The 26,311-nt window shown below is 35.0% G+C and overlaps 2 protein-coding genes across 2 annotated transcripts; one reads left to right on the forward strand and one right to left on the reverse strand.

The window, feature by feature from the left end:
• Window positions 1–5,683: 5,683 nt before the first annotated feature.
• LOC107855417 (serine/threonine-protein phosphatase 2A 65 kDa regulatory subunit A beta isoform) lies at window positions 5,684–17,117 on the forward strand. The gene is made up of 13 exons (XM_016700428.2): window positions 5,684–5,846; window positions 7,303–7,722; window positions 8,760–9,006; window positions 10,755–10,867; window positions 12,543–12,622; window positions 12,897–13,038; window positions 13,213–13,293; window positions 13,759–13,863; window positions 14,001–14,183; window positions 15,621–15,713; window positions 16,036–16,175; window positions 16,255–16,321; window positions 16,838–17,117. The coding sequence occupies exons 2-13, from the start codon at window positions 7,330–7,332 to the stop codon at window positions 16,937–16,939; spliced, it is 1,746 nt and encodes a 581-aa protein (XP_016555914.1). The 5' UTR covers window positions 5,684–5,846; window positions 7,303–7,329; the 3' UTR covers window positions 16,940–17,117.
• A 961-nt stretch (window positions 17,118–18,078) lies between these two features.
• Window positions 18,079–22,693, reverse strand: LOC107855447 (aspartyl protease APCB1). Its single transcript, XM_016700468.2, has 9 exons — window positions 21,926–22,693; window positions 20,866–20,983; window positions 20,281–20,510; window positions 19,965–20,201; window positions 19,379–19,532; window positions 19,205–19,290; window positions 18,767–18,881; window positions 18,585–18,657; window positions 18,079–18,357 (listed from the first exon to the last, which is right to left on the reverse strand). The coding sequence occupies exons 1-9, from the start codon at window positions 22,525–22,527 to the stop codon at window positions 18,245–18,247; spliced, it is 1,728 nt and encodes a 575-aa protein (XP_016555954.1). The 5' UTR covers window positions 22,528–22,693; the 3' UTR covers window positions 18,079–18,244.
• Window positions 22,694–26,311: the final 3,618 nt, after the last annotated feature.

The raw sequence follows: 26,311 nt of genomic DNA on the forward strand, positions 1-26,311 counted from the left end.
TCTTATATGAGATCTACTTAATTTTTTTTTCACGGGTATTTTTATAGTAATTTTGCTATGTCACTTCTAATTAGTCGTTGTAAGTCATTTAAGACATTTATGCTTTGCTGCTCAATTGTGATTTTACTATATTACCCCCTAATTAATTATTATGACCATATACGTATTGTGTCACTTAAATTTGAACAGAAGAAATATTATAAAGCATAATAATTAAAAATTTAAATTATCTAAAAATATAATTGGCTATCAACGACACAAAACTCTGGACAAGGAGAGTAACATATATTATTCAAAAATTACATAAAAAGTATTATAAATTACAATAGTTAACAACTTAAAATATCTAAAAATAATTTAATTTTTTATATATTTCAAAAAAAATATATGTAAAAAAATTATTAATCACAATAATTAACAACTTAATTTTTTTAAAAAAATATAAAATATTCGATTGACTCTTGAAATTATATTAGTGTCACTTAATTATAATAGAAGAAAAGTATTATAAATCACAAAAATTTAAAACTTAAATTATTTTACAAATATAATTGACTATCAATACTACAAAAGTTTGGACAAGAAAAGTAATGTATGTTATTTGAAAATTAAATAAAAAATATTATAAATTATAGTAGTTAACAACTTAAATTATCTAAATACATATTAAAAGTATGATTGATTATCTAAGTTCTATTTGTTTCATATAAATTGAGACAAAAATAACATATATTGAACTCGTGCTAAATTCCGGATGAATTTGAGAATGTATGTGCATTCTTCTTTTAAAAAAACTTTTGTTTAAATATATCAAGATTGAAAAAAATAAGTTCTAATACAACACATCGAATGGTGTATAAGAAATAATATTAGTATAAATAATACCAGCATTACTAATACAAACATTAATAATGCAAACATTACTAATACATTCTATTCAAAATTATTTTTATACACTCTAACAAATGGCTTCTACGTTTCAATGGAAAGAACATATACAAAAGTAAAGTTCGATAAAAATATTTACAGAAGTGTGTTTTATTGTGTTCTCAAAGTCAAATAACTTAAATTAATATGACAAGTGGTAACTTATAGTTTTTTTTATATATATATAATTTTCAAAACACTTGAAATTTAAATTTAAAATATTAATTTAATTTTAACTTCAAAGAATAAGTTGACAAATAAAAAAAGAGAAATGAGAGCAAAAGATGTTTATGTCAGCTTAGTTGGGGAATACAATGCAATTTTAACCTATTAGTTACTAACCCACATGTGATGTAATATGTCATGACTAGATAACCATTTATTTTTTTCAATAATTATTCTCCATTTTATACAACAGATATCAAGTCTTATGTATCAATTTTAACCTCATATTTATACTTAATGTAACAAATTTCAGTCATATGATTAAAGATCTAAACTTCAAAATGCATAGAATTGTGTTATTTATATAACTAAGTTATACATGATTATCTTGTGAAATAATTTGGCTCCTTCAAAAATACCATCAAGTAATTAATATGTTTTGTATATTCATGTTTTATAATTCACATTGACATCAATCTAACTTATCGTACATAATCAAAATATCTTAATGTTGGGCCCGTGCTGACACGGGCCATGCTTTGTTTGGTATCTATCAAATGTTTATGGAAATGAAGCACTTCGTGATTACTTGAATGGAAATAAAATCAAGGGGGAGACGGAATGAGAGCAATTATTCATCGGTGATGGTTTGCTGGAGCAGCAGGCTTGAGACCCAAGCTTCTGTTCGTGAAAGAGAAGGAACAATTTGGGAGGGAGAGTGTATTTCGGGTATATTTTGTTTGAGTTTAGGTGGTAATGGGTCGGGTTAAATTGAAAAAATGGGTAACTAAGGGAAATTGGATAATTTTTTTGAATTTGAGGAAATTCATCTAATTCAAGGGTAATCTTGTTAACTTTCATAATAACAAGGGTATAATTTGCTTTATAGTATAACGGTAGGGGTATAATTAACCTCACAATATAACGAATGGATAAATTTAACCAATATACTAAAGTAGAGGGTTATTTTTAATTCTTTTCTTTTTCTATAATGATAAATATTACGTATGAAATATTTATTTTTGTTAAGAATAACAAGTATTTTGTAATGATTTATAGGATAAGCAATGGTAAAACAATTAGGTAACACTATCTGATGCTTACTAATTAATAAATCCTCGCATTGGTAAATACTTGCCGTATTTCCTAATTTTACAGTAAACCTTAAATCATATAAATTTATAGTAATATGCTGCCGCTACTTTTTGGATATCCTCTAGGCAATAATTGGCAACAATATCGACAATATTAATTAATACTACTTATGTGACAAGTTCGAGTGAGAAACGTACGCATATGTTATTAAAGTATGAGCCGCGTTAAAAAATTTCAGCAATGTCGTTATAAATATAAATTGCACTAGATAAACCTCGTGCGATGAGCTAGCTAGCTCGATTAAGAAACATATATAGATGTTATTGAAATGTAAACTGCACGTAAACTTCGTGCGATAAACTAGACCATGTAATATATGTAGGTTGTATTTATTTTTTATTAAGATTCAGAATGATTATTATTGCTTATTTTTCAACATTTGAATATGTAAAATTTATTTATTTTTAAATATAATAAAAATATAATGCAAATACAAAATTAATTAAATGTTAAAAAATATTTAATTTAATATAATAAATTGTTGTTTGATTTATAAAAAAAGTATTTATGTTTGTTAGTGATAGTGAAGCTGGTTTGTTAATAATGGTGGTGATGGTAATGTTTAAAGTTAGTGACTCGTAATGTTGGTGGTGATAGTTGTGATGGTAGAGATAGTTGATATCGCAGTAGCTGTTAGGAGGGTGGCGATTGGTAGTGATTGTGGTGGTTGTGATGTGACGTGGATTGATGTTAATAGTTGAAGATGTTGATTGTGACGGCCGAGAAAAAGTATGGATATGATTGACGATATGTTGATGGTAATTGGAGACTCTTTTAGTTGTGATGGTGGAGATGATTATTAGTAGAGATAGACTGTAGCAATAGTAGTGGTTGATAGTGGTGGTAGAGGTGGTAACCCTTGTGGCGATGATGGCCGAAGAATATGTGGAGGTTGATGATGTGTTAGTGATAGTTAGCGATGGTGCTAGTTATGATAGATAAGTTGGTTGATAGTAGAAATTGACTGGTGATGGTTGATGATGGTGGTGGCGGTGGCGGTGGCGGTGGCGGTGGATACAATGAGAGCAATAGAGGTGATATGTGACAAAGGGTCAACTTGTTTGTTGCATCCACTTCGACAGTCACACATACTATGACTTCAGTCCTTTACTTTTTCGCTCAACATTTAGTTTGCCTAGAATTACGAATAAAATGACACAAACATATACAGGGTCAAATTTTTAATTTTGTATTTAACTCGCGCCACAAAAAAGCACACAAAACAGTCTTACAAAAATCTAGCAAACAACCAAGTCTTCCCTCGAGACATCCTGTTATGCCTATAGGCCATGATTTCTGTCACATGCCAGTCATATGTCCAGCACATGATCTTATCCTAATTCAGTTGACATCCCAATTGATAAGATAATTAAAATTCGGATACAACATTGAAATTCCATCAACAACAAAGCTTTGCCACATGTCCAATGCCGTTGTAAGAGCCCAATTGCTATCGTATGCAAAATATGCGCCTAGTGCCAGCACATCCTTGACAACACTCATGTCAATTTTGCACTAGGGTCCTGAGCGTCTGTGCACCCGTCCATTCACTGCCATATCAGCACCCAAGCTGCCTTGTTCCAGCCACATCTAACCCAACTTGTCTTGTCTTAGCCGCGTCTCCATAACATGACTTGCCTTAGCTTAAATCAGTCTTAGCCTTGATTTGCTTTAAGTTATCAACCTTTGTCATGCCTTAGCTATACCACTGCCAAGGTTTTGCCATACCCTACCAACACGTGTAATGCCCTGCTGACATACCCATGCTGCTAGACCGACCTCAAGCAAATATAAGTTTAACCTGAACCATTTGAGCTTAGCTAAATTGATCATGTGAATTCCTAACCAAGCTACCATCATGTTGAAGGTGTAACAATAGATATGGTAGCGGCTGACACTAGGAATTGGTAGCAATGATGATTGTAATAATGAAGGTGGTTGAGGGTTGGTGCTGGTGGGTGGTGGCGACAATGGTGGTTAGTGGTGATGCCTGGTGATTATGGAGTGATGGTGAATATTATCAAATACAAAAATAATTCTTAATGATATTAAGACTTGATTCTAGATCTAAATGACACCTATTAAGAACTAAAATCTTATTAAAAGACAAATATACTTGATAGTGGGACGTCTAAACTATTCAGATTCAAATCTTCATTAGGCACAAACAAATGAGGCCTTACTATACTAGTGACTTATCACACATTTTAACTATAAAAAAAGTGATACTTTTTACACCTTATCAGGCATTACACCACTTGCATGTGGTGTGGTGTTTTACACGCGCTGCCACATCAGCGCCATATCAGCACCACGTCAGCATCATCCGAAAAAATAATAAATTTATTATTTTCATAAATTCTTCTTTTTCTTTTTAATTTAAATCCTTTTTCTTCTTCTTCAATGCCCAAACACTTCACCATTTTCTCTTCTCTCCATTCCAACTTGCCTACCATATTCTATTGTGTTAACTACACTTGCCAATGCGCCACCAACAATTCCTATCATGGCTGCCCAAGATCCATGAGAAGAATGACTTGACAATGTAGAACCAATTGCTGCTAGGCTTGTGAGCAAAAGATCGGACATGGCTAAAAATTTGTTCAATTTCAAGGCCTTCTCCCCCAGCCTAGGATACTCTTCTTGGTCTTTTCTGCCTAATACTCCCAGTATTTTTCTCATTTCTTCCTCCTATTTGCCATTCTATCCGTTCCAATTGTTTTCATTGTCACCAAATCTTTTGGCCTGCCTTCTACGTGAGGGCTATTATTAGTTAGTGAAGTTGTTGGACCAAGGTAAGTGAAACGCTTGTACAACTACTTGTCGATGGTTGAATTGAATTGGGGGAAGAAGAAAAAGGAGGAATTTCACCCATTGTTAATCTTTCGAAATTCATTAGCAACTTGTAGTTGAAATTGAAATTTTCAGTTTAATTTGAGAATTTTTGAATTTGGAGAAGAAGAAGAAGATGGATGGTTGGGATTTTTGAATTTGGAGAAGAATAAGAAGATTGATGTTTTGAATTTGGATCTTTCTTTCAGTTTGAGAATTTTTGATTTTGGAGAAGAAGAAGAAGGAGATGGATGTTTTGAATTTGGATTTTTTTTTTCAGTTTGAGATTTTTGATTTTGGAGAAGAAGAAGATGAATTGGAATTGGAATTTTCAGTTGTAACTTTTTTTTTTCTTGTTATTTTTAATTTTAGATGCGCCTTTTTTTAATTAAATAATTATGTTTTTTCCACGTTAGATATAGGGTGTAAAAAATTGCACTTTTAAGTAGTTTAGGTGTGTATTAGGTCACTCCAATTAGGTATGACTTAGACTTTTCGGATATAATTTGAGGTGGAAACGATACCTCTTCCCTTATTTTTTCTAAAAGTTTATTTTAACATGAGTTATTATTTATAATACGTAATTAAATAAATAAAAAGAAAGGGAAAGAAAATATATAAAAAATATATATAAAGAGTCCAAAATAATGGCAATAAAAGGTAAAAACAGAAGAGAAAAAGCATCGGAATTAGCAGATCCTTGCCATCTTCGCCGTTTATAGATCAGTCTCTTTTGCTCATCAATTTCTGCTACTTTCATTCCTCAGGTATGAATCTGCCCCACCCTCACCCCCTCACACCCACGCACCCCACATACACATATGATATCTCAGTTTTCTAGAACCTTCTTTCGATGTCATTTTTTATTTTTGTATCTCGAGGTTCAAGTTTTCACTCAATCTATAAGCTGTACAATTTACAGTCGTTTAGAATCTGTTTGAATTTAGGTTTACGCTATCCAAGTTTTTATTTTATTTGAAAAACTGCTTCTTTAATTTGCGCGTTTATTTTATGTTTTGGACTAGTTAATGATATTAATTATGCGCATTAATTACAAGTTAAGAGTGAAAAATGCGGAAGATCAGTAATATGACCGATTTTGGATTTTTGTTGCCGGTTTGAGGAGTTAATTTGATCAGATCACTCCATTCTTAATGCAAATCTAATTTCATGTATGTAATTTATAAGTGAGTAATATTTGTTATACTGATGATTTGTTATAAGTGAGTAGTTTTTTTGTTTGTAACTTTTAAAAAGGATTTTATTATGGAGATAAAAAAGAGAACTTTCGAGTTGTCAAGCAATTAAGAACACAAAATGAGACATCAGACATGAGATATCAAATTTGGAAACAGATTTATAGGCACAAGATTGCTAGGGTTAACCGGAATGGAATCCGGGATCCAAGTAGATTAGGTTAAGGGAAGTATGAGTTCAACCCTTTTCTCATCGGGCCAGGGTTGTACGCACATTAGATTTGCTAATGTACATTATGGCAGGATCAGTCGCCCAGAAAAGCAACTTCCTCAGTCTTCCAATAAGAATTGTGCTATGCCTCATCCCGTCCCTATAGAGCGAAAGAGCTGCCCAGTGTGGAACTGAATGCGGAAAATATTAAAAAACATCTTGTAAAGTATTTAACTAAAAAATAGATTATGCACCTGTGGAAGTATTTACTCCTTAATCTCAGGTGTCAAATTGGGATTTCATTCAGTAAAAAAAATGCTATATCCGAAACATATGGAATATTGTAAATATCATAGAGGCAGATGTAGTAGGGTTTGCAAAACAGACGGACTCATTGGATATGTTTCTTTTCTGTTCAAACAAATTAGAAGGCAGGCAGTAGCTCCTCCTCAACCTCTCTATCCCATAAAGGCAGGGGTAAGGATTGCGTACATTCTACCCTTCCTAAGACCCCACTTGTCGGACTACACAGGGTATGTTGTTGTTATTATTATAGTCACAAGATTGGTTAATGTTAAATTGTGTCAGACATCAGTTAATTTTTTTTTTTTTTTCTCTTTCTTTTGCAATTTACTCCTTACTGATGTGAGTGAATATTTCTCCGCCCACTTACTCTAAGACAATGGACACTAGAATTCATTTACTAATAGCTTCTATTAATAAATAATAAAACAATGAATTCCCATCTATCGATCTTTCAAAATATCTGTTGTTCTTGTACAGTTAAATAATTTGAGTTTTCATGAATATATGTAGATTGATATTTTCACATTGCGAGAAACCATGTCAGCAATTGATGAGCCATTGTATCCTATTGCGGTTTTGATTGATGAGTTGAAGAACGAAGACATCCAGCTTAGATTGAATTCAATCCGGCGATTGTCTACCATAGCCCGTGCTCTTGGTGAGGAGAGAACTCGGAAAGAGTTGATTCCATTTCTAAGTGAGAACAATGATGACGATGATGAGGTCCTTCTTGCAATGGCCGAAGAGTTGGGCATGTTTATTCCATATGTAGGAGGGGTTGAACATGCACGTGTATTGCTTCCACCCTTGGAAGGTCTTTGTAGTGTTGAAGAGACTTGTGTTAGGGAAAAGGCAGTTGAGTCATTATGCAGAATTGGGTCTCAAATGAAGGAATCGGACTTGGTGGAATCATTTATTCCTCTTGTGAAGGTTTGTTTATCGTCTTAATATCTTTAAAATGCTGCTCGACTTTATTTCTATGTATGTTATATAGCTCTAGCACCTCTTTAAGATTGAGAACTCGGATCGTCTAGTATAGCTGTATAGGTATGCCTGCTGTACAATAATGTCATTACTTTTCTTCTTCTTGGTTGGTATTTTGTGCTTGAGACCTTAGATTAAGGCTGCTGCAACTTCAATATGCTAGTTGCTGATGATCATTAGTTTAATAAAGAATACATACCTTACCTTTTTCAAAAAAGAAAAAAGTTTAAATAATACAGAAAAAAAACCAGAAACACATATTCTCTGTCCAGTCAGCGGATGCCTAGATAAATGCTGAGCTAATGTCTTTCTTGGTATTTTGTGCTCTGTCTCACATTGAATATTGCAAAGACCGTAGAAAGAAATAAAGGTTCACGGTTTATTACATGAGTCAGAAGGAGAGACCTTGTAATGTTTTTGTGATCTTCTGAAGAGGCCCTTCAGGGTATTCTACTCTGATGGGCTACAGAATTTTAGGAGAAGTATAAATTGATTACTGTACTTGGAATGCACTGTCCCTTAGAATAGGTTGAATTGGTTATGAGTAGGAGAATATTGCGTGTTGTTAAAAACTACGATGTATGTTACTTGATGGAATGTTAATTCTGGCAATAGATAAGAGTTTCAAAAAATATATATATGGGAATAGATAATATACCACCAGTAAAAAGTTTCCCATTTTGTCTTATCCCCAAAAAAAAGGTCACATAAAACGGGAGCTTATGTATTTTTTTGAAGATATCACCTTTACTTAAATATAGATGGTGTGTGTGTTTCTGTGTTAGTTTTAGATCTTTGGACACCTGAAATATAAGCCAAGTCCAGACAAGAGTATTACTACTTGTGTTTCATATGCTATTTCCTTCATTGGTTGGTGAATTTATTGTGCATGTTAATATCCCAATACTTGTATCATAGACATGATCATTCAAAATTGATCCTTTGATACATAGTGTAACATCTCCATGGTTACTTGTAACCAGAGACTGGCTGCTGGAGAGTGGTTTACTGCTCGAGTTTCGTCCTGTGGATTGTTTCACATAGCATATCCTAGTGCTCCAGAGCCAGTAAAGAATGAACTGAGAACCATCTATAGCCAACTTTGCCAAGATGATATGCCTATGGTGAGGAGAGCAGCTGCTACAAATCTTGGAAAGTTTGCTGCGACTATTGAACAACCCTATTTGAAGACTGACATCATGTCAATGTTTGAGACCCTGACACAGGATGGTATGGTGTTTTCATTATGTGCTCTTTGTATTTACTTTTCTTTGGAATGAAGCACTTTGATTTTTGAAGCTGGTCTTTGTTAGAGCAGAAACCTTCTTGACCCTGAAGTCCTTGAATAATGAGCATCTCTTGCCAATTCTTTTTGGCTCTTAAAGGTTCTCTTTATGTTAACCTAGTGTCTGGGGATAACTAGTTAACTATAAATTTTGAGAATTATTTTTCAATAAGCATTTCCAAATTGGCTTTGCTTTGATCCGAGGATTGGTCCTACCAATTTGGCTGCTCAATATACTGTTATCTTATAAATATGATTTCTTAGATTCTGTTGAATTGTATTTTATCCATTTTTGATTTTAAACCGAACAATTACCTTATAAAACTTTTTATTTTCACTTTAATTTAAGTTTAACTCAGTAGATTCAGTAATATATTACTGAACGTAATATCTTGAATGATGGAGAAGAAGAAAAAAATTATCACACAATCGGTTGAAAAAATCTTTATTGTCCAACTAGATTCTAAAACTAGTAATTTCTATTAGCTCCGTATTTTATCTTTCCATACTTCCCCATCCTTGTAGCTAGATCAAGAAAGAATCTTTGGATCGAGATCCACAACAATGCATCACACATATTTCAAATATTCTAATTTATCTTTCATCTGGTATGATCCAGATCTATTACTACTATTTCTTACTCGATCATTAACTTCTCCTTTTAAAAAAGGATTCCAATAACAAAATGGCTTCCACAACTACGAAAAGAGAATTTCTATATCTCGCATCTACTTAAATTGTGGAATATGAGAATCTCTTTCGTTGAATTGAAAGATTTTTCTATTGAATGGAGGATGATTTTACATCAACTAGTAAAGGAAAAAAAATTAAATAGTACTTACTTTTGATACTAATTCAAATTCAGCTGCTGTGTCAGTAGAAGGATAGCTATACTGATTCAGTATACTCTAAAGACGCCCTTGGTTCACTATTGACAATTGCACAAAGATTAAGTTTCAGTGAATTGTCATTTACGAGTAAATTAGAGTTCATTTTATTTTACTTTTTTCATTTTCTGTTGCCTCTAGTAGTGTAACTCAGAATAATATCTAGGTATGGGAGAAGTATCCGGAAGAATGATAAAAATTAGTGTCGGTATACCTGTCTTTGTTCCACAGTGCAATGAACATGCAAAAAAGGTGAAAGTCACTTAAAATACAGCATGTATTTGGTGCTCTTTTATTTTAATAAAATATACCTTTTCTCAAAAATGTCTCTGACTGAGGTTCTTTTTTTGTGTGTGCATAATCTAGGTACATCTTCGAGTTGTACCTTAGATTTGAGTGCATACACTCTTCTGAGTTAGTGAACCATTTTCATTGTCTGTATTACTTGGACTATTTCACTTTGTCTTAATGTATCAGTTCATGAGTGTGGGGGTACATTAAACCTTGCTTAAGATTTAAGCTATCCTTAATCAACCATGTCTAAAGGTTGTTGTACCCGAGCCATATGAAATTGTGGAAGCTTCAACAGTATCTTTTTTCCCCTCCTCTTTTTGTAGAAACCTAAAGGTTGATTAATTTCTATTTGTCAAGGACTAGCCTGATGTGTGCTTTTTTAAAAGAATTGTTCTTTTTCTGTTGACCATGCTAGTATTTTATTAGTGGCTAATAGATGATGTTATTGTTGAGCTCTATTTGGTTTACTTAATTCGTATAAGTGTGACTAAGGAGGAATTGGTTCTGTTCAGATCAAGATTCTGTCCGTTTATTGGCTGTTGAGGATTGTGCTGCTTTGGGGAAGCTGCTGGAGCCTAAAGACTGTGTAGCACAAATTCTTCCTGTCATAGTTAGTTTTGCGCAGGTTGGCCTACTGAGCTTTACATTAGCTATTTTTGTTTGCTCAAATGTGGTTTTATGAAGACTTCTGCATATGACCCATCTAGATAGCTTATAGTTACATCACTACTGTATTTCGGTTGTTACTTGTGAGTGTATCTATGCTCAGTCCTGGTACTTTTAAGTTTGACGAGGTATTAGGCGATTTTTCTGGCTGTTCTTTTGCTGTTGCACATTTCCCCCACTATAGGTAAAGTGAAGCTTAAATTTTTAGCATGAGCTGAAAGTACATGCATATGGATCTGTAGGCTGGAAAATGCCGAATAAATCCTATGCATATGGATGTATAGGCTGGAAAATGCCCAATACATCCTATGCATATGGATGCATAGGCTGGAAAATCCCCAATAAATCCTGTTTCTTCATTATGAGCCGAATTGCTGAACTAAGTTTTGGTTGCACTAAATTTTGGGAAAATATTTTCTAAATCAACTTATTTTCCTAAAATTGGGAGACAATGACTTCCCAAATGAAGCATGGTAAGTCATTTTCCAAAGAAAATCAGAAACATGGATTATTAAAACCAATTGGCGCTGGAGGCCCGTGATTCCCACACCCACACATATAACCCAATCCCCCCCACCAAGACACCAGACTTTTCTTGTATGTAAAGTGGTTTAAAAGTAAATTGAAAGGGGTTTAAGTCACCTTATTGTCCAAATTTTCATGAAAAAGTGTACAAGTACTTAATTTTATTTATAAAAAATAATATAGTATTGTATATATATAACTATAATTTTTCATGAAAATTTGGACAATAAGCTGACTTAAACCCCTTTCAATTTAATTTTAAACCACTTTACATACAACTATAATTTTATTGATAACTATATATAACTATAATTTTTGCGTATATAATTTATTGATGTTTTATTCCGCTTGTTTTAAATGAAACCAAATATGATTTATAAAATTTGAATTCAAATCAAAATAAGATAAAGCCGGTTTATATAATCAATTTGATTTGAATTGATACCAAACCATAAGCACTCCCATATATTTTTCCTTAGGATGTAAAGCCCTGCAACCTCCGCAGATTAAAGAAAATTATAACCAATCTGTCACCATCATTTAACAATGAATCCACATGTTTTTTTGTTGGATGAATCTCTACTCACTAATCGAATACCCCAAAATATTTTCTTCTCATCCATTGAACACTATAAAATATTTTCCACTCACCAAACGAACATGAGAAAATGTTTTCCACTCACCAAACGAACGTGAGAAAATGTTTTCCACTTACCAAACAAACATGAGAAAGTAAGTCAGAAATTAACTTTTTTTCCAAAGACACATTTTCCAGGAAAACATTTTCCTCCATACCAAACACACCCTAAGTTTTATCCCTTTTTCCATTCTTTTCCCTTACATAATCATGAATGTTAGGGATGTGGCGAGGGGTAGGGCGTTTAGTTATTGTTGTTTTCTCAATCTTAAGCAAATCCCAACAAATGACATTGATGATATAACCCCCATGTTGCTTTTCTTTTACCTTTTTGGAATTTGGTTCTTTTGCTTATTTGTGTGATTAACTAGTGCTAAACTTTCATGCAAACAAACATTGCTGCTTTGTCAGTTTATTGTGGCATACTGGCTGTAGTTACTGATATTAATTACCTCTTTTTCCATTTGAACAGGATAAGTCTTGGCGTGTTCGTTACATGGTTGCAAATCAACTTTATGAACTTTGTGAGGCAGTCGGACCAGAGGCTACCAGGTATATTAGTGATACTGTGCATTTCTTATGCTCTGTAATTTGTGTTGCGATGCACACTTTTGATAATTCAACCTTGCTAGTCAAATTAAGTGTGTGGTTTTTCGTTGCCTGAATCTTTATTCTTTCTTTTTCATGCTTGGAACTGAACATGATGTGAATATCAATATCGCACAATTTTTACTCACCAAAAGGATTTTGTTTTCTTTTTCTATTTTTGGTTTTCTATCATGTCTCTCCCGTGTAACTAACTCATGATCATCATCAAATTCATCAGGACGGATTTGGTCCCTGCCTATGTTCGTTTACTTCGTGATAATGAGGCTGAAGTGCGCATAGCTGCTGCTGGCAAGGTGACTAAGTTCTGTCGTATATTGAGCCCTGAGCTTGCTATCCAGCATATCCTTCCATGTGTAAAGGTACAAACTTTATGAAGTTCCTTTCCTATTTTATTGTCCATATTCCTATCTTTTGGTTTCTCCAAATGATGTATCCTTATGTTATTTATTTTCTTAGTTTGTCTTCGAGTATCAATCATTAAATGTCCCTTACTGATTTTTGGAACTTTAACTAAAGTTACATTTTCTTCATAGGAACTATCATCAGATTCATCCCAGCATGTTCGTTCTGCTTTGGCTTCAGTTATCATGGGAATGGCTCCTATTTTAGGAAAGGTATAATTACCCTCGCCAGTGCACCAAAATATTGGATTCTTGTTCTCTTGTTATGGTCTGTAGTGATGCAGTAGAGTTCAGGTTCTGTCCATGTAGCTTCTGATTGTTATCCTAGTATAACATGTTCATTCTCTTGTGCATCTGTCTGCTTAATCCTTCTTTAACTTTTCTTACCTTCTCTTGAGTCCAAAGTTGAAAACATATTTTAGCAGTCTGTTATCGATTTCTGTGTACGCACATCTTTAGCAGCTTATCCTGAAGAATTTTTGCCTCGGACATGCAGCCAGTATGGTCTTTATGTTTTTTGACTTCGATAATTTCATTTACAGTATTTTTCTCAATTTTGTTTTTGAACCCAAAATAATACCTTATCCTGATAAACTTGACTTTCTCCCCAGCGTTGTTCAATTTTTAGTTAATGATATCTCTAACAGGAGTTAAATGTTATTGTACTGGTTATTATAGGATGCAACTATCGAGCAGCTTCTCCCAATTTTCCTCTCTCTTCTGAAGGATGAGTTTCCTGATGTTCGTTTGAATATTATCAGTAAGCTTGATCAAGTAAACCAGGTTAGCGGCAATTCATTATTATAACTCTGTATTTGAAGTTACTTTGCCTTATTTGAGCCTTGGTGGCTTTTGAATCTACTTACATATATCAGGTTTTTTCATGTTCTCCTATGTTAAATTAAATCGCTTCAATGCAGGTAATTGGAATTGATTTGCTCTCCCAATCACTGCTGCCAGCTATTGTTGAACTTGCTGAGGATAGACATTGGAGGGTTCGGCTTGCAATAATTGAGTACATACCTCTATTGGCAAGTCAGCTGGGGGTCGGCTTTTTTGATGACAAGCTTGGTGCTCTCTGCATGCAATGGCTAAAAGATAAGGTTTATATGAAGCTCTTTGTTACTTGTTTTGTCTGCTGATGCTTTAGAGAGAAAGAACTGTGAATATTCTAGTTTACGTCTAGATTAAGTTGACTTACCAAATGCCTGTTCTGTGGTATAAAGGCATAATGAATTACTAGAATCTGTTATCTCCAAGTGCCTGTTTTGGAGTATGGATGGGGAAAAAGAGGAATTTCAACGAGGGGTGATGGAGATAATCTTATTTGTTACTTCCAGACACTTCTTTTGTGGAGCACGAGATGTCTCTTTGTTATTGTTTAAATTGGTTAAGAACTTGTACATGATGGCACCTGGTTGGTGCAACTTTGATTAAAATATTTTCTTGTTTGAATGTTTACCTACAAAAGTCTCTTCCAGAAGAAGTATCTTGGGACTCTATGTAGCAGTTAAGATCCAATTGAGATGCCATTAGGAGATTGTATTTTCTGAGAAGCAGCATTTGTTCAAGCCTTGGATACAGCCTCTGGCAGAAATGTAAGGCAAGGCTACGTACAATGGACCCTTGTGGTCGGGCCCTTCCCCGGACCCTGCGCATAACGGGAGCTTTAGTGCACTGGGCTGCCCTCGAAGCATTTGTTCTGGAAGAAAGCAGGGACCATCTTAATGGATGTTGGTCATATAATAGGCATATCCTGACAATGAGAACCACATTAACGGTGTAAAGTTGCAAGGAGCAATATTACATGGCATTTTGTTTTTTAAAAAAATACTATTGTGACTACCACTTTTAAGTGGCTCGGCTGGAAAGAGGTCTGATGTTATATACATGTTAGTTATTCTCACACATGGATGAAAGTCATTATTGGATAGAATGCCCCACATGATATGAATTCATAGCATTTCCTGTGTTGATGTTGAGGTCACGGGTTAAGGTGAGGCCGTGTATAATAGATCCTTGTGGTCGGGCCCTTCCTCAGACCCTACACATAGTGGGAGCTTAGTACACCGAAGGGGAGCCTTGGAGTAACTAGTTAAGTTGCTGCCATGTGACCAAGGAGGTTACGGGTTCAAGCCTTGGAAACAGCTCCTTGTAGAAATGTGAGGTGAGGCTGCGTACAAAAGATCCTTGTGGGCGGGCCCTTCCTCAGACCCTGCGCATAGCGGGAGCTTAGTGCAACGGGCTGCCCTTTGCCCTTTCCTGGTGTCCTTGTGGAGGATTTAATTATGTTCAATCAAGATACATGGAACTTACTTGCACTGATGGAACAGTTCTGCTTTCCTGGTTCTTTGGTCTCAATTCCCCCTTTGAGATCATATCTGACATTTCTTCTTGTCATGTCATTTAGTAGTGCATCTGTCCTGACTTCTTTCAGGAGATATTAATGAAAACCAATTGCATCATGTTGTGCAACTCTTTAGTAATGTTCTTGTATTCCTCTTTTATGTCTTGTCTTATTATCGTTTTTCATTTTGCAGGTTTACTCTATTAGAGATGCAGCAGCAAACAATGTTAAGCGTCTTGCTGAGGAATTTGGTCCAACATGGGCAATGGAGCATATAATTCCACAGGTTTTCCTGTTGTCTTTAATAAGCTGGTTGATAGTTTGTGATGGGATAATTTAGCAGTTTATTCTTTAAGGAAGAAGTATCTAGTGCTGCTATTCTTGATATCCGTACATGCTTTATCACTTATTAGGAGAGATCATCTCTTGGTCTGTTCTTTGCTGAGTCACGATATGTGGAATATCTTGTCCGGAATCAATTAATTTTAGTGGACATTATTTGAATTCAATATCAACTAGTTGAGCCGTACTCATTTATTTTTTGTTGGGGGTGAGAGGTGTTAGGTTTTCTTTTTTAAATAACTTGGCTCATTTCTTTTTTTCTTTAGGTGTTGGATATGATTAATGACCCACATTATCTTTACCGAATGACCATCCTTCATGCAATTTCTCTTCTTGCCCCTGTAATGGGCTCAGAAATTACTTGCTCCAAACTTCTGCCGGTTATAGTTGCTGCATCGAAAGACAGGTTAATCTTCAGTATGTTTATGCTTTACCATTTTGTTGGGTAATTATTACAGTACAGGTCTAATACTTGCCTATTCCAGGGTACCCAATATCAAGTTCAATGTGGCTAAGGTGTTGCAGTCTGTTATTCCAATAGTTGGACAATCTGTAAGCATCAATTTACTTATCATTGGTTTAAAGGCTGACGTGTGTGTATTTGTGTATTTCATGCATTTGCTTTATTATTGTAAAATAGAGTATAATGAGGACCTGGGCCCACGTTAACTAGCCTATTTGAACTCTGCATAACTAGTCCCAAGTGCCGACAAAGTAGGAGAGTTGTGTTAAGTTGAACGCAAGTGTAAAAATAGGCAAATTATGATGGTTTTATGCATTAATGAATGTATTTGCACTCTGCTAGGCACGAGTTGCATCAGCATCCAGTTATATCAATAAATGAACGAAATGTACTCAAACAGAGCAGTGCCAGTCAAATTTTCCTTTCTGATCTTGCTAGTGTTCATTGAATATTCAATTAACTTCTGAACACTGGAATGTTTTTCTACGAGGGCAAGAGCAAGGAGTGGAGGAAATCAAAGATTGAAAAATGAAAATAAAAAAGGGAAGAGTTTGGATTTCTAATATATGAGTCTGCCAATATTAACCACAAATCTTTATGTACAGGTTGTGGAGAACACAATTCGACCGTGTTTGGTTGAACTCAGCGAGGACCCAGATGTTGATGTTAGGTTTTTCGCCAACCAAGCCCTACAAGCAACCAAGTGATCATGTCTAGGTTAAAGGAAGTTGAATAGTTCAAAGTAGTTTTCTCTTTTCTATTGTCAAGTGTGAACAAAGATGTACAAGAGCTTTTGTTGTCTTAGATATCAAATCATTCTTGTCGAGCATATTTGGACATTGTCTAAGAGAAGTTAATTTAAGGTACGACAGTTTTTTTCTTTCAGATGCACCATAAAAGTAAATACAGTAGAAGTTGAGCACCTGTTTTCGTTGTGTTGGTGGTTTCTCTAGCAATTTGCTCATGAATTATATTATACTTCACTAATATATGTGGAAATACTGGCCACCACTCAAGCACTTGGATCGACTATGTTCTTCCAGAAAATTGTCATTTATGATGATTGTTCCATGTTTATTTAGTAACTGAGTATAATATTTGGTTTACAGCCGGAGGCTTGGGAACTTTTCAGTGTTGAGTGTACACTGGCTAAAGTTAGCAGAACTGCAGAAGATAAACCGGTGGGGGGCTGCATTTATTGCACTTATTTTGTCAGTAATCGTAAACCCATTAGGCAGAAATCCTGTACTGTGTTTTTTGTTTCTGGATTAGAATATGAATCATGGTATTCTAGTCATGATTTTTACTCACCTCATTGACGCTCTCTTGGGTGCTTATGATCTTGCTAATTTTGCGACAAAGTTGATTGAAGTTGTAAGCACATTACCGATGTCCTACTTACACCCTCTAATGGGGCAGTCTGTATTAAGAACATGCCCACCAAGTGGGATCTGGGAAGGATAGAGCGAACGTAGACCTTAGATGCTGTTTCTGGCGGTCATATTCGCATTAACGACGTCCTACTACACCCTCAATTGGGGTAGTCTATATTAAGAATATGCACACCAAGTGGGATCTAGGAAGGATAGAGTGAATGTAGACCTTAGAGGCTGTTTCCAGCAGTCGTATTTTAACGTGGTGATTAAATTGGAGAAATAGGACTACCGGTTTTACATGTGCAGGATCTGCCTTTGAATGGGACAATTAATGGGATAGCTTATTAAGTTAATATATTCCTCAGACATTTTGTTTAGTGTTCAATTATTTGACTAGGAATACTCACGATTTTACTACCATTGCATCAATAGAAAAAAAAATTGAAAAGAGTGGTACAAACAATTAGATATGCACACCATGAGACCATACCTACATCAGAAAGCAGAACATAAACAATTACATACAGCCTCTACTTCTGGCTAAAAGGAGTAAAACCTTTTAGCATAACTGACACTCTTACCAAACATATAGAATAGGAAGAATACAGTGTAGAAATTGAGTTATGTTGTTCTTCGTCAAAAAAATGGAAGACTAGAAAGTTTGTGTGGTCGTTCACAATTTGATCTTATCCACCCAATCTTCTGGTTAACGTTGTCATACACGTACAACTGACCACGAAGTGAAATATCTGCAGAGGATGATACAAGTAAATGGAAAGATTTAGAAGAATCAAATGATAGCTATAGTTGAAAAGTTAAAGACTCAAAACTTTTATGATCTGATTCATCATTTGTGCAACTACCATGAGGACTTAATAAGCTAACAAGCTATAGCTTATTAACTCCAAGAATCCCTCCAATATTATTTGGCTTAAATAAATCTGTAATGACATTCAGACAATTTAGGAAACAATACCTCCAAGTATTATAGCAGAACCATCATGAATGTTGCTTCCATCAAGTATACCTAAGCACACATTACCCTTTTCCTGCAGTTTAAAAGTTCTCAGTTGTTGGTTGAGAGAGGAAGGGAAAGAGGAAGGGGGAAGGGGACGACAAAGTACCAATATCGACCAAGAAAAGAACGAGATTACTCACACTTATAGTCAAATACCCTTCTGCAGGAATCAAAAGCTTAGTGGACACGATACGCCACTTGCTTCCAAATTGAAGGTTTAGAGGTTTGAAGAATTGTCTAACCTCTGCAATAGTTCTGCACGAAAACAACAAAAAAGAACAATTACACTAGCAAGGAGTCATCACAATAGAGAAACAGGAATGGAGAAAAGGGAATTCTTTTTTTTTTTTTTTTCCCGATCAACATTTCAGAGAACAAAGCTGATTAGGCATATTGAGGCTGGCTTGTAGCTGAAATCATTTCCTGTATCACAGTGCTAGCTCTAGAAAAGTTTCTCGTAAACACTAACAGCTAGCATAGACACACCAGACGGAAACACTGAAAAATACTATACAACTTCCAAATTTTAACTCTCAACTCCTGAAACCAATCATTGACTAACTTGCATTATTTTCTACCTTACTGGAAATTTAGATCGCCAGCAAATGGGTAATGTCGTATCTGATGCATCCTTGGTAAGATCTTCACTGGAGATCTCTTCAAGCTGCATTTATCATGAAAAAAAGGTGCAAATAGTTTGTGATAATAAATTCGCGATCTTCTGAAGGAATGAATTACTCAGTCTGACTTACCATGGCAATTAAAGTGTTGTATGCTTGATCTGTAAAATATGTATAAGTACTGCCAGTGTCAAACACAACAGTACCGTGCCCATCGCTCGTGCTGCCTAATCGAAGTTCTTTGCCTCCATAGTTCATTTTCATCAATTGTGCTTGATAAAGATTTCTAAACATAAAAGATGAGGGTTAATAAGGACCTGTGAGTACACCATTAGTCAGGACATATACAGGGGCGAAATTAATCAGAACATACAGGAACTGAAATGAAGAAAACTCAGACAAGTAAAACTGATAGAAGAATGACATGGAAATTTTACTGTCATTCTTTTGTTTAGCTTTTATAGTTTGGACATTTGTCAGCATCTCTTCTTACCATATACAGAAAAAGCAGTTTGCAACCTTTAAAGCTTATGCGAAGAACTAGCCATATAAATTGGCGATCTTTATGACCCAAAGAAAGCAAGAAATGGAACAGATAAGGCAACTCAAGTACCAAAAAACAGAACCAGACCTTAATTATAAGCAAACCAAAGGAGGAGTAAATATAATAATACTACTAAAAAGGAAAATAGGGCAGCCCCCAAAATGCTATACTCACGGAAAAGGGGTATTCAGCATAGGGACCCAAGACATCCGCCACTGTGGGACAAAGTCATTGCCTAAGAACAAGTAGCCCCCATTTGTATCAGTGCGAAGACAATGTCCAATAACATTGTTGATGAACCTATGACTCGCTAGCTGAGAAGGCAAACTGATTGGAGCTCTGCTAAGTCCAAGGATCCCATCGGTACTTGCTAAAGTGTTAAGAAGTGTGCCTTGCTGATCATACGCACAGCTGGCAAACACAAAACAAAACTTACAAGCTTGTAAAGAAATATTAAGGCCACAACTTTAAGGGTTTGGATAACTTTTACCCGAAAACAACATTTGGCTTGGTTCCTGTCCCATTTGCAAGCACCAATTGAAGTTCATCCTTTGCGAGAACCCCAAGAGAAGAGCTGTGGTCAGCGTATTCTATCTCATAATCACATTGATGGCAATTATCACAATACTTGGATCTCAGATTCTCTTGAACCTCAACACAATAGGGGTTTCTGGGAGGTATCATATTGAAATTTCTGGGCTTGTACAACGGGTGGGCTCCCTGGGAAAGATTTTAACATTAGGAACTAGTATAGGATCACAAGTTTGAAAATAAAGATTAGACTTTCTAGTTATGCTTCGGCAACTCAAGTGGTGCAGAAAGTGTGATTGAAGAGGCCCGGCACCTCACCCACAACTACCTAGGTGCAATAATGCGTATAAGGCATGCCACATTCATCAACCCCTGTCAAAGGGCACTCAAGTAAGACATAGACAGATATCTTTTTGTGTATAAGGCATCTTTGTCAATCTTTTTATCCACATCTCCCTATTAAATAGTAGTATTCATAGCTAGTGATAGTGGTAGGAACAAGAAGAAGCAGCTTGTAACAACACAAGCAAGGTCTAGGCTTCACCTTGGCACAACTAGTGCATGGAGCATCACATTGGATCCACATCAAGTCACTTCCCGTATCAATATCAAGAAAATAAGGCTTAGGAGGATTCCCGACAAGCATATATGTGTAGTACAACCTATACAGGAAATGATGTTAAAATCAACTTTGTACTCCAGTTGAATAATTCATGACCTAGTTGCTTCTCATAGTCACAAATATATCACGTAGAGTGCACTGAAACTTTCAAAGATGAAGAGTACGGAATCTAATTAATCAAAACTTGGTTATTTCATTAGAGTGACCGGCCATCCGGAGTTTAAATTTTGAGATGAAAATTCGATAGACACTTCAGAGAGTCGAGTTATCGATCCTGTTCTCCTTGGCAGGCAAAAGTTGAGCAAGTTAAAAGAGGTTTAGACTTAAGATTGAGAAGAAAATGTCACCATAGGATGATAAGGAAAATGAGAGAACCTCTCTCACGAGTAGTGACTCGAGCAATATATAAACTATGAATTGGAAACAATAACTAGACAACTTATATGATCACTTTCTCAGTAAAGGGTATTTAACTCTTTAAACTTATTGTCACATAGAATGGGCATAATACACAAATAGACAGGCCTCAACTGACAAGTAAACACTCAAACTTTGCATATACACATTTAGACACCTCAACTCGTATCCGCTGTATCAGTTGAATACTCCAATTTATAAAATGATCATCTAGACACCTCCAAACTTTATGTGCTAAGCCAGCATTGGGTGTCCCACGAGACACATTGGGGACGAGTTGGAGTGTTTAGTTGTCAATTGACACCAAGTTGAGGTGTCTAGATGTACGCACTCAAAGTTGGAGTGCAGTGTACACTTATGACAACCAGCTAAAAACAGTCAAATTATGTGCTAAGCCTCTAAATATGTTAAGGACCTTGTTTTAATGGAATGGTCACTGAGGAATAGTTGATGACTAAGGATGTTCACTAAGGGATTCTAAAATATGAAGCAGTAAATACACACGAAAAAGTCAAAGCGGTTTAACATGTACTATAAAGACATAAAATACTTGAACAAAACATACCCATCCGAATGAATATTACCCTTGACAGGAAAATTAACAGAAGAGTACTCCAACTTAGTAGCAGCAGAAACAGACTTATCAATCTTTTCTCCATCCATGACCCTCTCCATTACAATATCCGGTTTGAAATTCACAAACCTCCCAAGTTTAAACTCAACATCCTTCTTCGACTTCCAGTCCCCACCAACACGCTTAGGATACAAAGGAAGAATAAACGCACTGTTTGAACTCTTATTATCATGGTCAACATCACGTAATTCAAAAAGGGTATCTTGTGTAGTGAGTGAAGACCAGAAGGATAATGCGATAATAGAAATACCCAGAAGTCCAAGAATGATTCTTGGTCGAAAAAGAAACGATCTTTGTAAAGAAACATGAAGAAAGTTACTACTAGTATCTGAATCTTGATTATTCGGTTGAGTTATTTGCGATTGTGATTGTGATTGTGATGGTTCTTCTTGTTGTGGTTGATGATGGGTTGGTGGTGAATCAGAGAGTGTAAATGCAGTTATGGTTTTGCCTAATGAAGGGTTGTCAGGTGGGGGTAGTGTGATTATTACTACACCTTGTATAGGAGGAGAGTGTTTTGTTGTCTCCTCCATTGCTACTGTGTTGCTGTGAATGGATGGAGGTGATTGAAAGAGTTCAGTGTGGTCGTTGGTTCATGTGGAATGGAAAGTCAATGTGAATTGAATAGAATATTGGATGATGACAGGTCAGATAGTTTGAAATTGGAAGATACCAAGCACTTTCTCGGTATATGAGATATTATTGATTTAAAAAGTGATAAAAATGAATTGTTTGCACAAAAATAAGTATACAATATCTTTTTCTCCATCAAAACAACGTCAAAATAGGACAGTACACTAAATAACTGACTATTTATTCATTTTTTTTTTATAAGTATACTATTTATTTTTTTTATATAATGCACTAAATAAATGCACTATCCTTTTTTTTTAATATAAAATTATATTTATTTTATGCTTTTTCTGAATTGTGCACAAAATTTTATGCACTTATATATATAAAAAATTTATAATACACTTAAAAGTAACAAAATATCAGCTACTTGGAGCAATTTAATTGAAAATTTCAAGTTTGACTAATTACTTGCGCCGTATTTGTATGTCATTTGCCGTAATTGATGTCAAATTTAATTAATTTAAGTGAGAAAAGTTGATTTATATAATTGGAAAATGCGAGAGTAATAGCCTACCACTTGTGCCTATGAAATACTTCAATGTAAATTTTATTTACATATTCAAACTGTTATTATTTACGTGAACACATAAAAAAATATTTTTATTAGATATTTTTAATTTAAATTTTAAAAATAATATTTTATGCACGCTCTCAAGGTTTCATTAGATAGTTAAATTCTTCGCATAATATTTTACCTCATTTAATATTATAGATCAACCACAATTTGAACAAATATGAGGTTTACAACTTATTGAAGCTATAATGCTTAGAAGACTTGGTTCTATAGATTTGCGGTGGGATAGATTGGAGGTTTCTAAGTTTGAGTTTTATATATGTAAAAAATTCTGGGAGTGTTTTTCCCAAATTAATTGAAGCAACAATGTAAATACCGAATACCGAATGAGGAACCAAAAAAAAAATGCATGCCAATGGTCAAGAATATAAGCAAATATGAGTTTACATCATAATTTGGCATATTTAAGTGCCAAATTAATTTTTTTATATATATAAGTGCATAAAATTTGTGCATGTAAATTATGTAAATAAAAGACGGCTTTGACTATTTAAGTGCATTATAATTTTTTTTTATTTATAAGAGCATAAAATTTGTGCATTATGTAAATTATGTAATAAAAGACGACTTTTACTATTTAAGTGTATTATAATTTTTTTTTATATATATAAGTGCATAAAATTTGTGCATTATGTAAATTTTGTAAATAAAAGATGGCTTTGACTATTTAAGTTCATTATAATTTATATATATATATATATAAGTGCATAAAATTTGTGCACAATCCAGAAAAGGCACAAAATAAGTGCAATTTTATATAAAAAAAGGGTAGTGCACTTATTTAGTGCACAATCACTTTTTTTTTAAATATTTTCGCTCCAACAACTTTGCACCGTTGTTGAACAACTTTACAAATTTGTCGAACAACTATCCCAATTATTTAAGCAACTTTATCCTTTTAACTTAATAATATTATGGGATCCACTTGTCCCTTTTTTTCTATTAAAGGCTTAGGATGATCTGTCTAGCTTATTTTTCTCGTTAGAAAGGATTGGCGGTGTCTATGGGAGTCTAAGTAATTGTTATTTATATGTTTATTCTTTAATTGATTAGAAATTAACAAAGCCAAGTGATTGGTTTAAGAACTAAAAACCAACAAATTAATTGTTATCTTCAGAATTGGTTTACGACCAGAAGAATTATACAAGTAAACATGATAGAAACATGAAAGGATTTTGAAAGTTTTAAGGAAATGGAGGTTAATTTTGTCTTTATATGTATTTATCTCATGAATTAAATACTTTTTTTTTTTGGTTAAAAAGAAGTTTTCATTCAAACTTAAGGTGGGAGGGGGGTTACGCTCCTTATGTGCGAAGGAGCCAAAACAATACTATTTGAGGTCACATCCCGGCCCTATAGGAGAATATAGGTAGTTTTAATTCTACGATGAGAGGGGGTTCCTTCACTGTCAAGTAGTACAAAATTAGTTACAAAATGTGGCATATGTCAGAACAACATGGGAGACCGGATTCTTCTACACTTAATTTCCTCCTTTGCTAGTACGTCCATTTCCTCCTTTGCTAGTACGTCCGCCACTGCATTCGCCTCCTTGAAGATCTTGAGCGTTGTAGCCTGCGTTTCCACCATTAGCAACCTGCACTCATTTAGCAAATTATGATAGGAGGGATGATCATTGTTAAGCATTTGGAGAATAACAACAGAGTCAGTTTCGACACAAAGCTTGTGTAACGTGTGAGTTTTGGCTATGGTGAGGCCATGTCACAAGGCTAATAGTTCAGCCATAATAGGTGTTGTGTGGGAGAGGCACATGTGGTAACCAAGTAGTCACTGACCATTGTGATCCTTGATCACTCCTACTATCCCACCCTGGGTTTCTAAGAGCTGACTCATCAATGTTGATTTTTAGAAAGTCACTGGATGGTGGATTCCACTTAATAGGGATGAAGGTGTATGTGGTGGCATTAGTGGGGCTCCTACTAGCAAGCAAGCTAAATTCAGTGTCTAGAGAGATGGCCAAGTCAATAGAAATGTGGTTAGTCTTATTGTTGAAATTGTTATCACTTCTATTGAGCCAGATGACTCATAGACAGTGGGGTAAAAGAGTACCCCAGGTAAGCTATTTGTTGAAAGGTTTACTTCTTAGATTCTGCCAAGCTATTTCCCAGTTAGTTGTAAGAATGTTGGACCAAATATGCATAGGTTTGAATTGAGCACGATGGAAAAGCATATTCCAGAATTGCCTGACATTAGGACAATAGAAGAAAATGTGGTCAACATTCTTCTCTTGATCTTGACAAAGATGATACTGAGGAGGGATAGGAATACCAATGTGACTCGAGTAGGAGTTGGTAGGGATTTTATTATGAGTGAGAAGCCAAATGAAGGTCTTTATTTATTGGGGGTGTTTGCTTTCCACACATTGCAGAAGTTTCTGTTAGTGTGGGGGTAGTTTTCCTAGTCTCTAAGGAGGTTATACATGCTGCCAGTGCTAAAAAGGGCACTGCTGGTCAGTCCCCAAATGGGTTTATCCTCAGTAGTTGAGGCATAGGGAATGTGAGTGCTAAGTATAATCTCCTTTAGGTGCTGGGGTATCTCTAGGGATAGGAGGGAAAAATCCTAGCTTCCATTATTGTGGATGCTTTAGATAATGATGTTAGTGTCTGCAATGGTTAAGGGACTAGAAATAAGACTTCTAATGCCACCTAGGTGAGGGGTCCAATTATCTAAAAGAAACCTCACTCTATTCCCTTTGTTTACTCTCCAACTCATCCATTTGTCAGCCCAACCCCTAAGCACATTTTTCTAGATTCTTGAGGCCAAAGTATTGCAGCTGTTTTGGTATTTGGAGGTGATGACTCTACCCTCACAGGCTTGTAGGGTTGTTGTAGAGTCTCCAAGCCAGGTTAGCATGCATAACCCTGTTCCTAGTTTCACTCTTGTGGAGTCCTAGGCCACCCTTGTTTTTTGTGTTGGTTAGGGTATCCCAGCTAATAAGCTATAGTTTTCTTTTCTCAGCACAACTTTTCAGATAAAGTCCCTTTGAATTTTGTTGATATGTTCATGGAATTTGGCTGAGCTTGATGCATTGTATAGAGTGTTTAGGAATACTGCTAAAGGTTGATTTAGCCAACACAATTCTATCTGCC

The sequence above is a fragment of the Capsicum annuum genome, chromosome 6, assembly GCF_002878395.1.
Source record: "Capsicum annuum cultivar UCD-10X-F1 chromosome 6, UCD10Xv1.1, whole genome shotgun sequence".
Classification (NCBI taxonomy): domain Eukaryota; kingdom Viridiplantae; phylum Streptophyta; class Magnoliopsida; order Solanales; family Solanaceae; genus Capsicum; species Capsicum annuum.

What these genes read in the sequence shown, in the direction of transcription:
- LOC107855417 (XM_016700428.2), top strand. Translation starts at nt 7,330, where the DNA reads ATGTCAGCAATTGATGAGCCATTGTATCCTATTGCGGTTTTGATTGAT. An exon ending in ATATCCTTCCATGTGTAAAG is followed by an intron (nt 13,039 to 13,212) that starts GTACAAACTTTA and finishes TTTTCTTCATAG; the next exon opens with GAACTATCATCAGATTCATC. An exon ending in TGGCTCCTATTTTAGGAAAG is followed by an intron (nt 13,294 to 13,758) that starts GTATAATTACCC and finishes TGGTTATTATAG; the next exon opens with GATGCAACTATCGAGCAGCT.
- LOC107855447 (XM_016700468.2), bottom strand. Translation starts at nt 22,527, where the DNA reads ATGGAGGAGACAACAAAACACTCTCCTCCTATACAAGGTGTAGTAATA. An exon ending in AAGCCAAATGTTGTTTTCGG is followed by an intron (nt 20,202 to 20,280) that starts GTAAAAGTTATC and finishes TGTGTTTGCCAG; the next exon opens with CTGTGCGTATGATCAGCAAG. An exon ending in AAGGGTATTTGACTATAAGT is followed by an intron (nt 18,658 to 18,766) that starts GTGAGTAATCTC and finishes TTTAAACTGCAG; the next exon opens with GAAAAGGGTAATGTGTGCTT.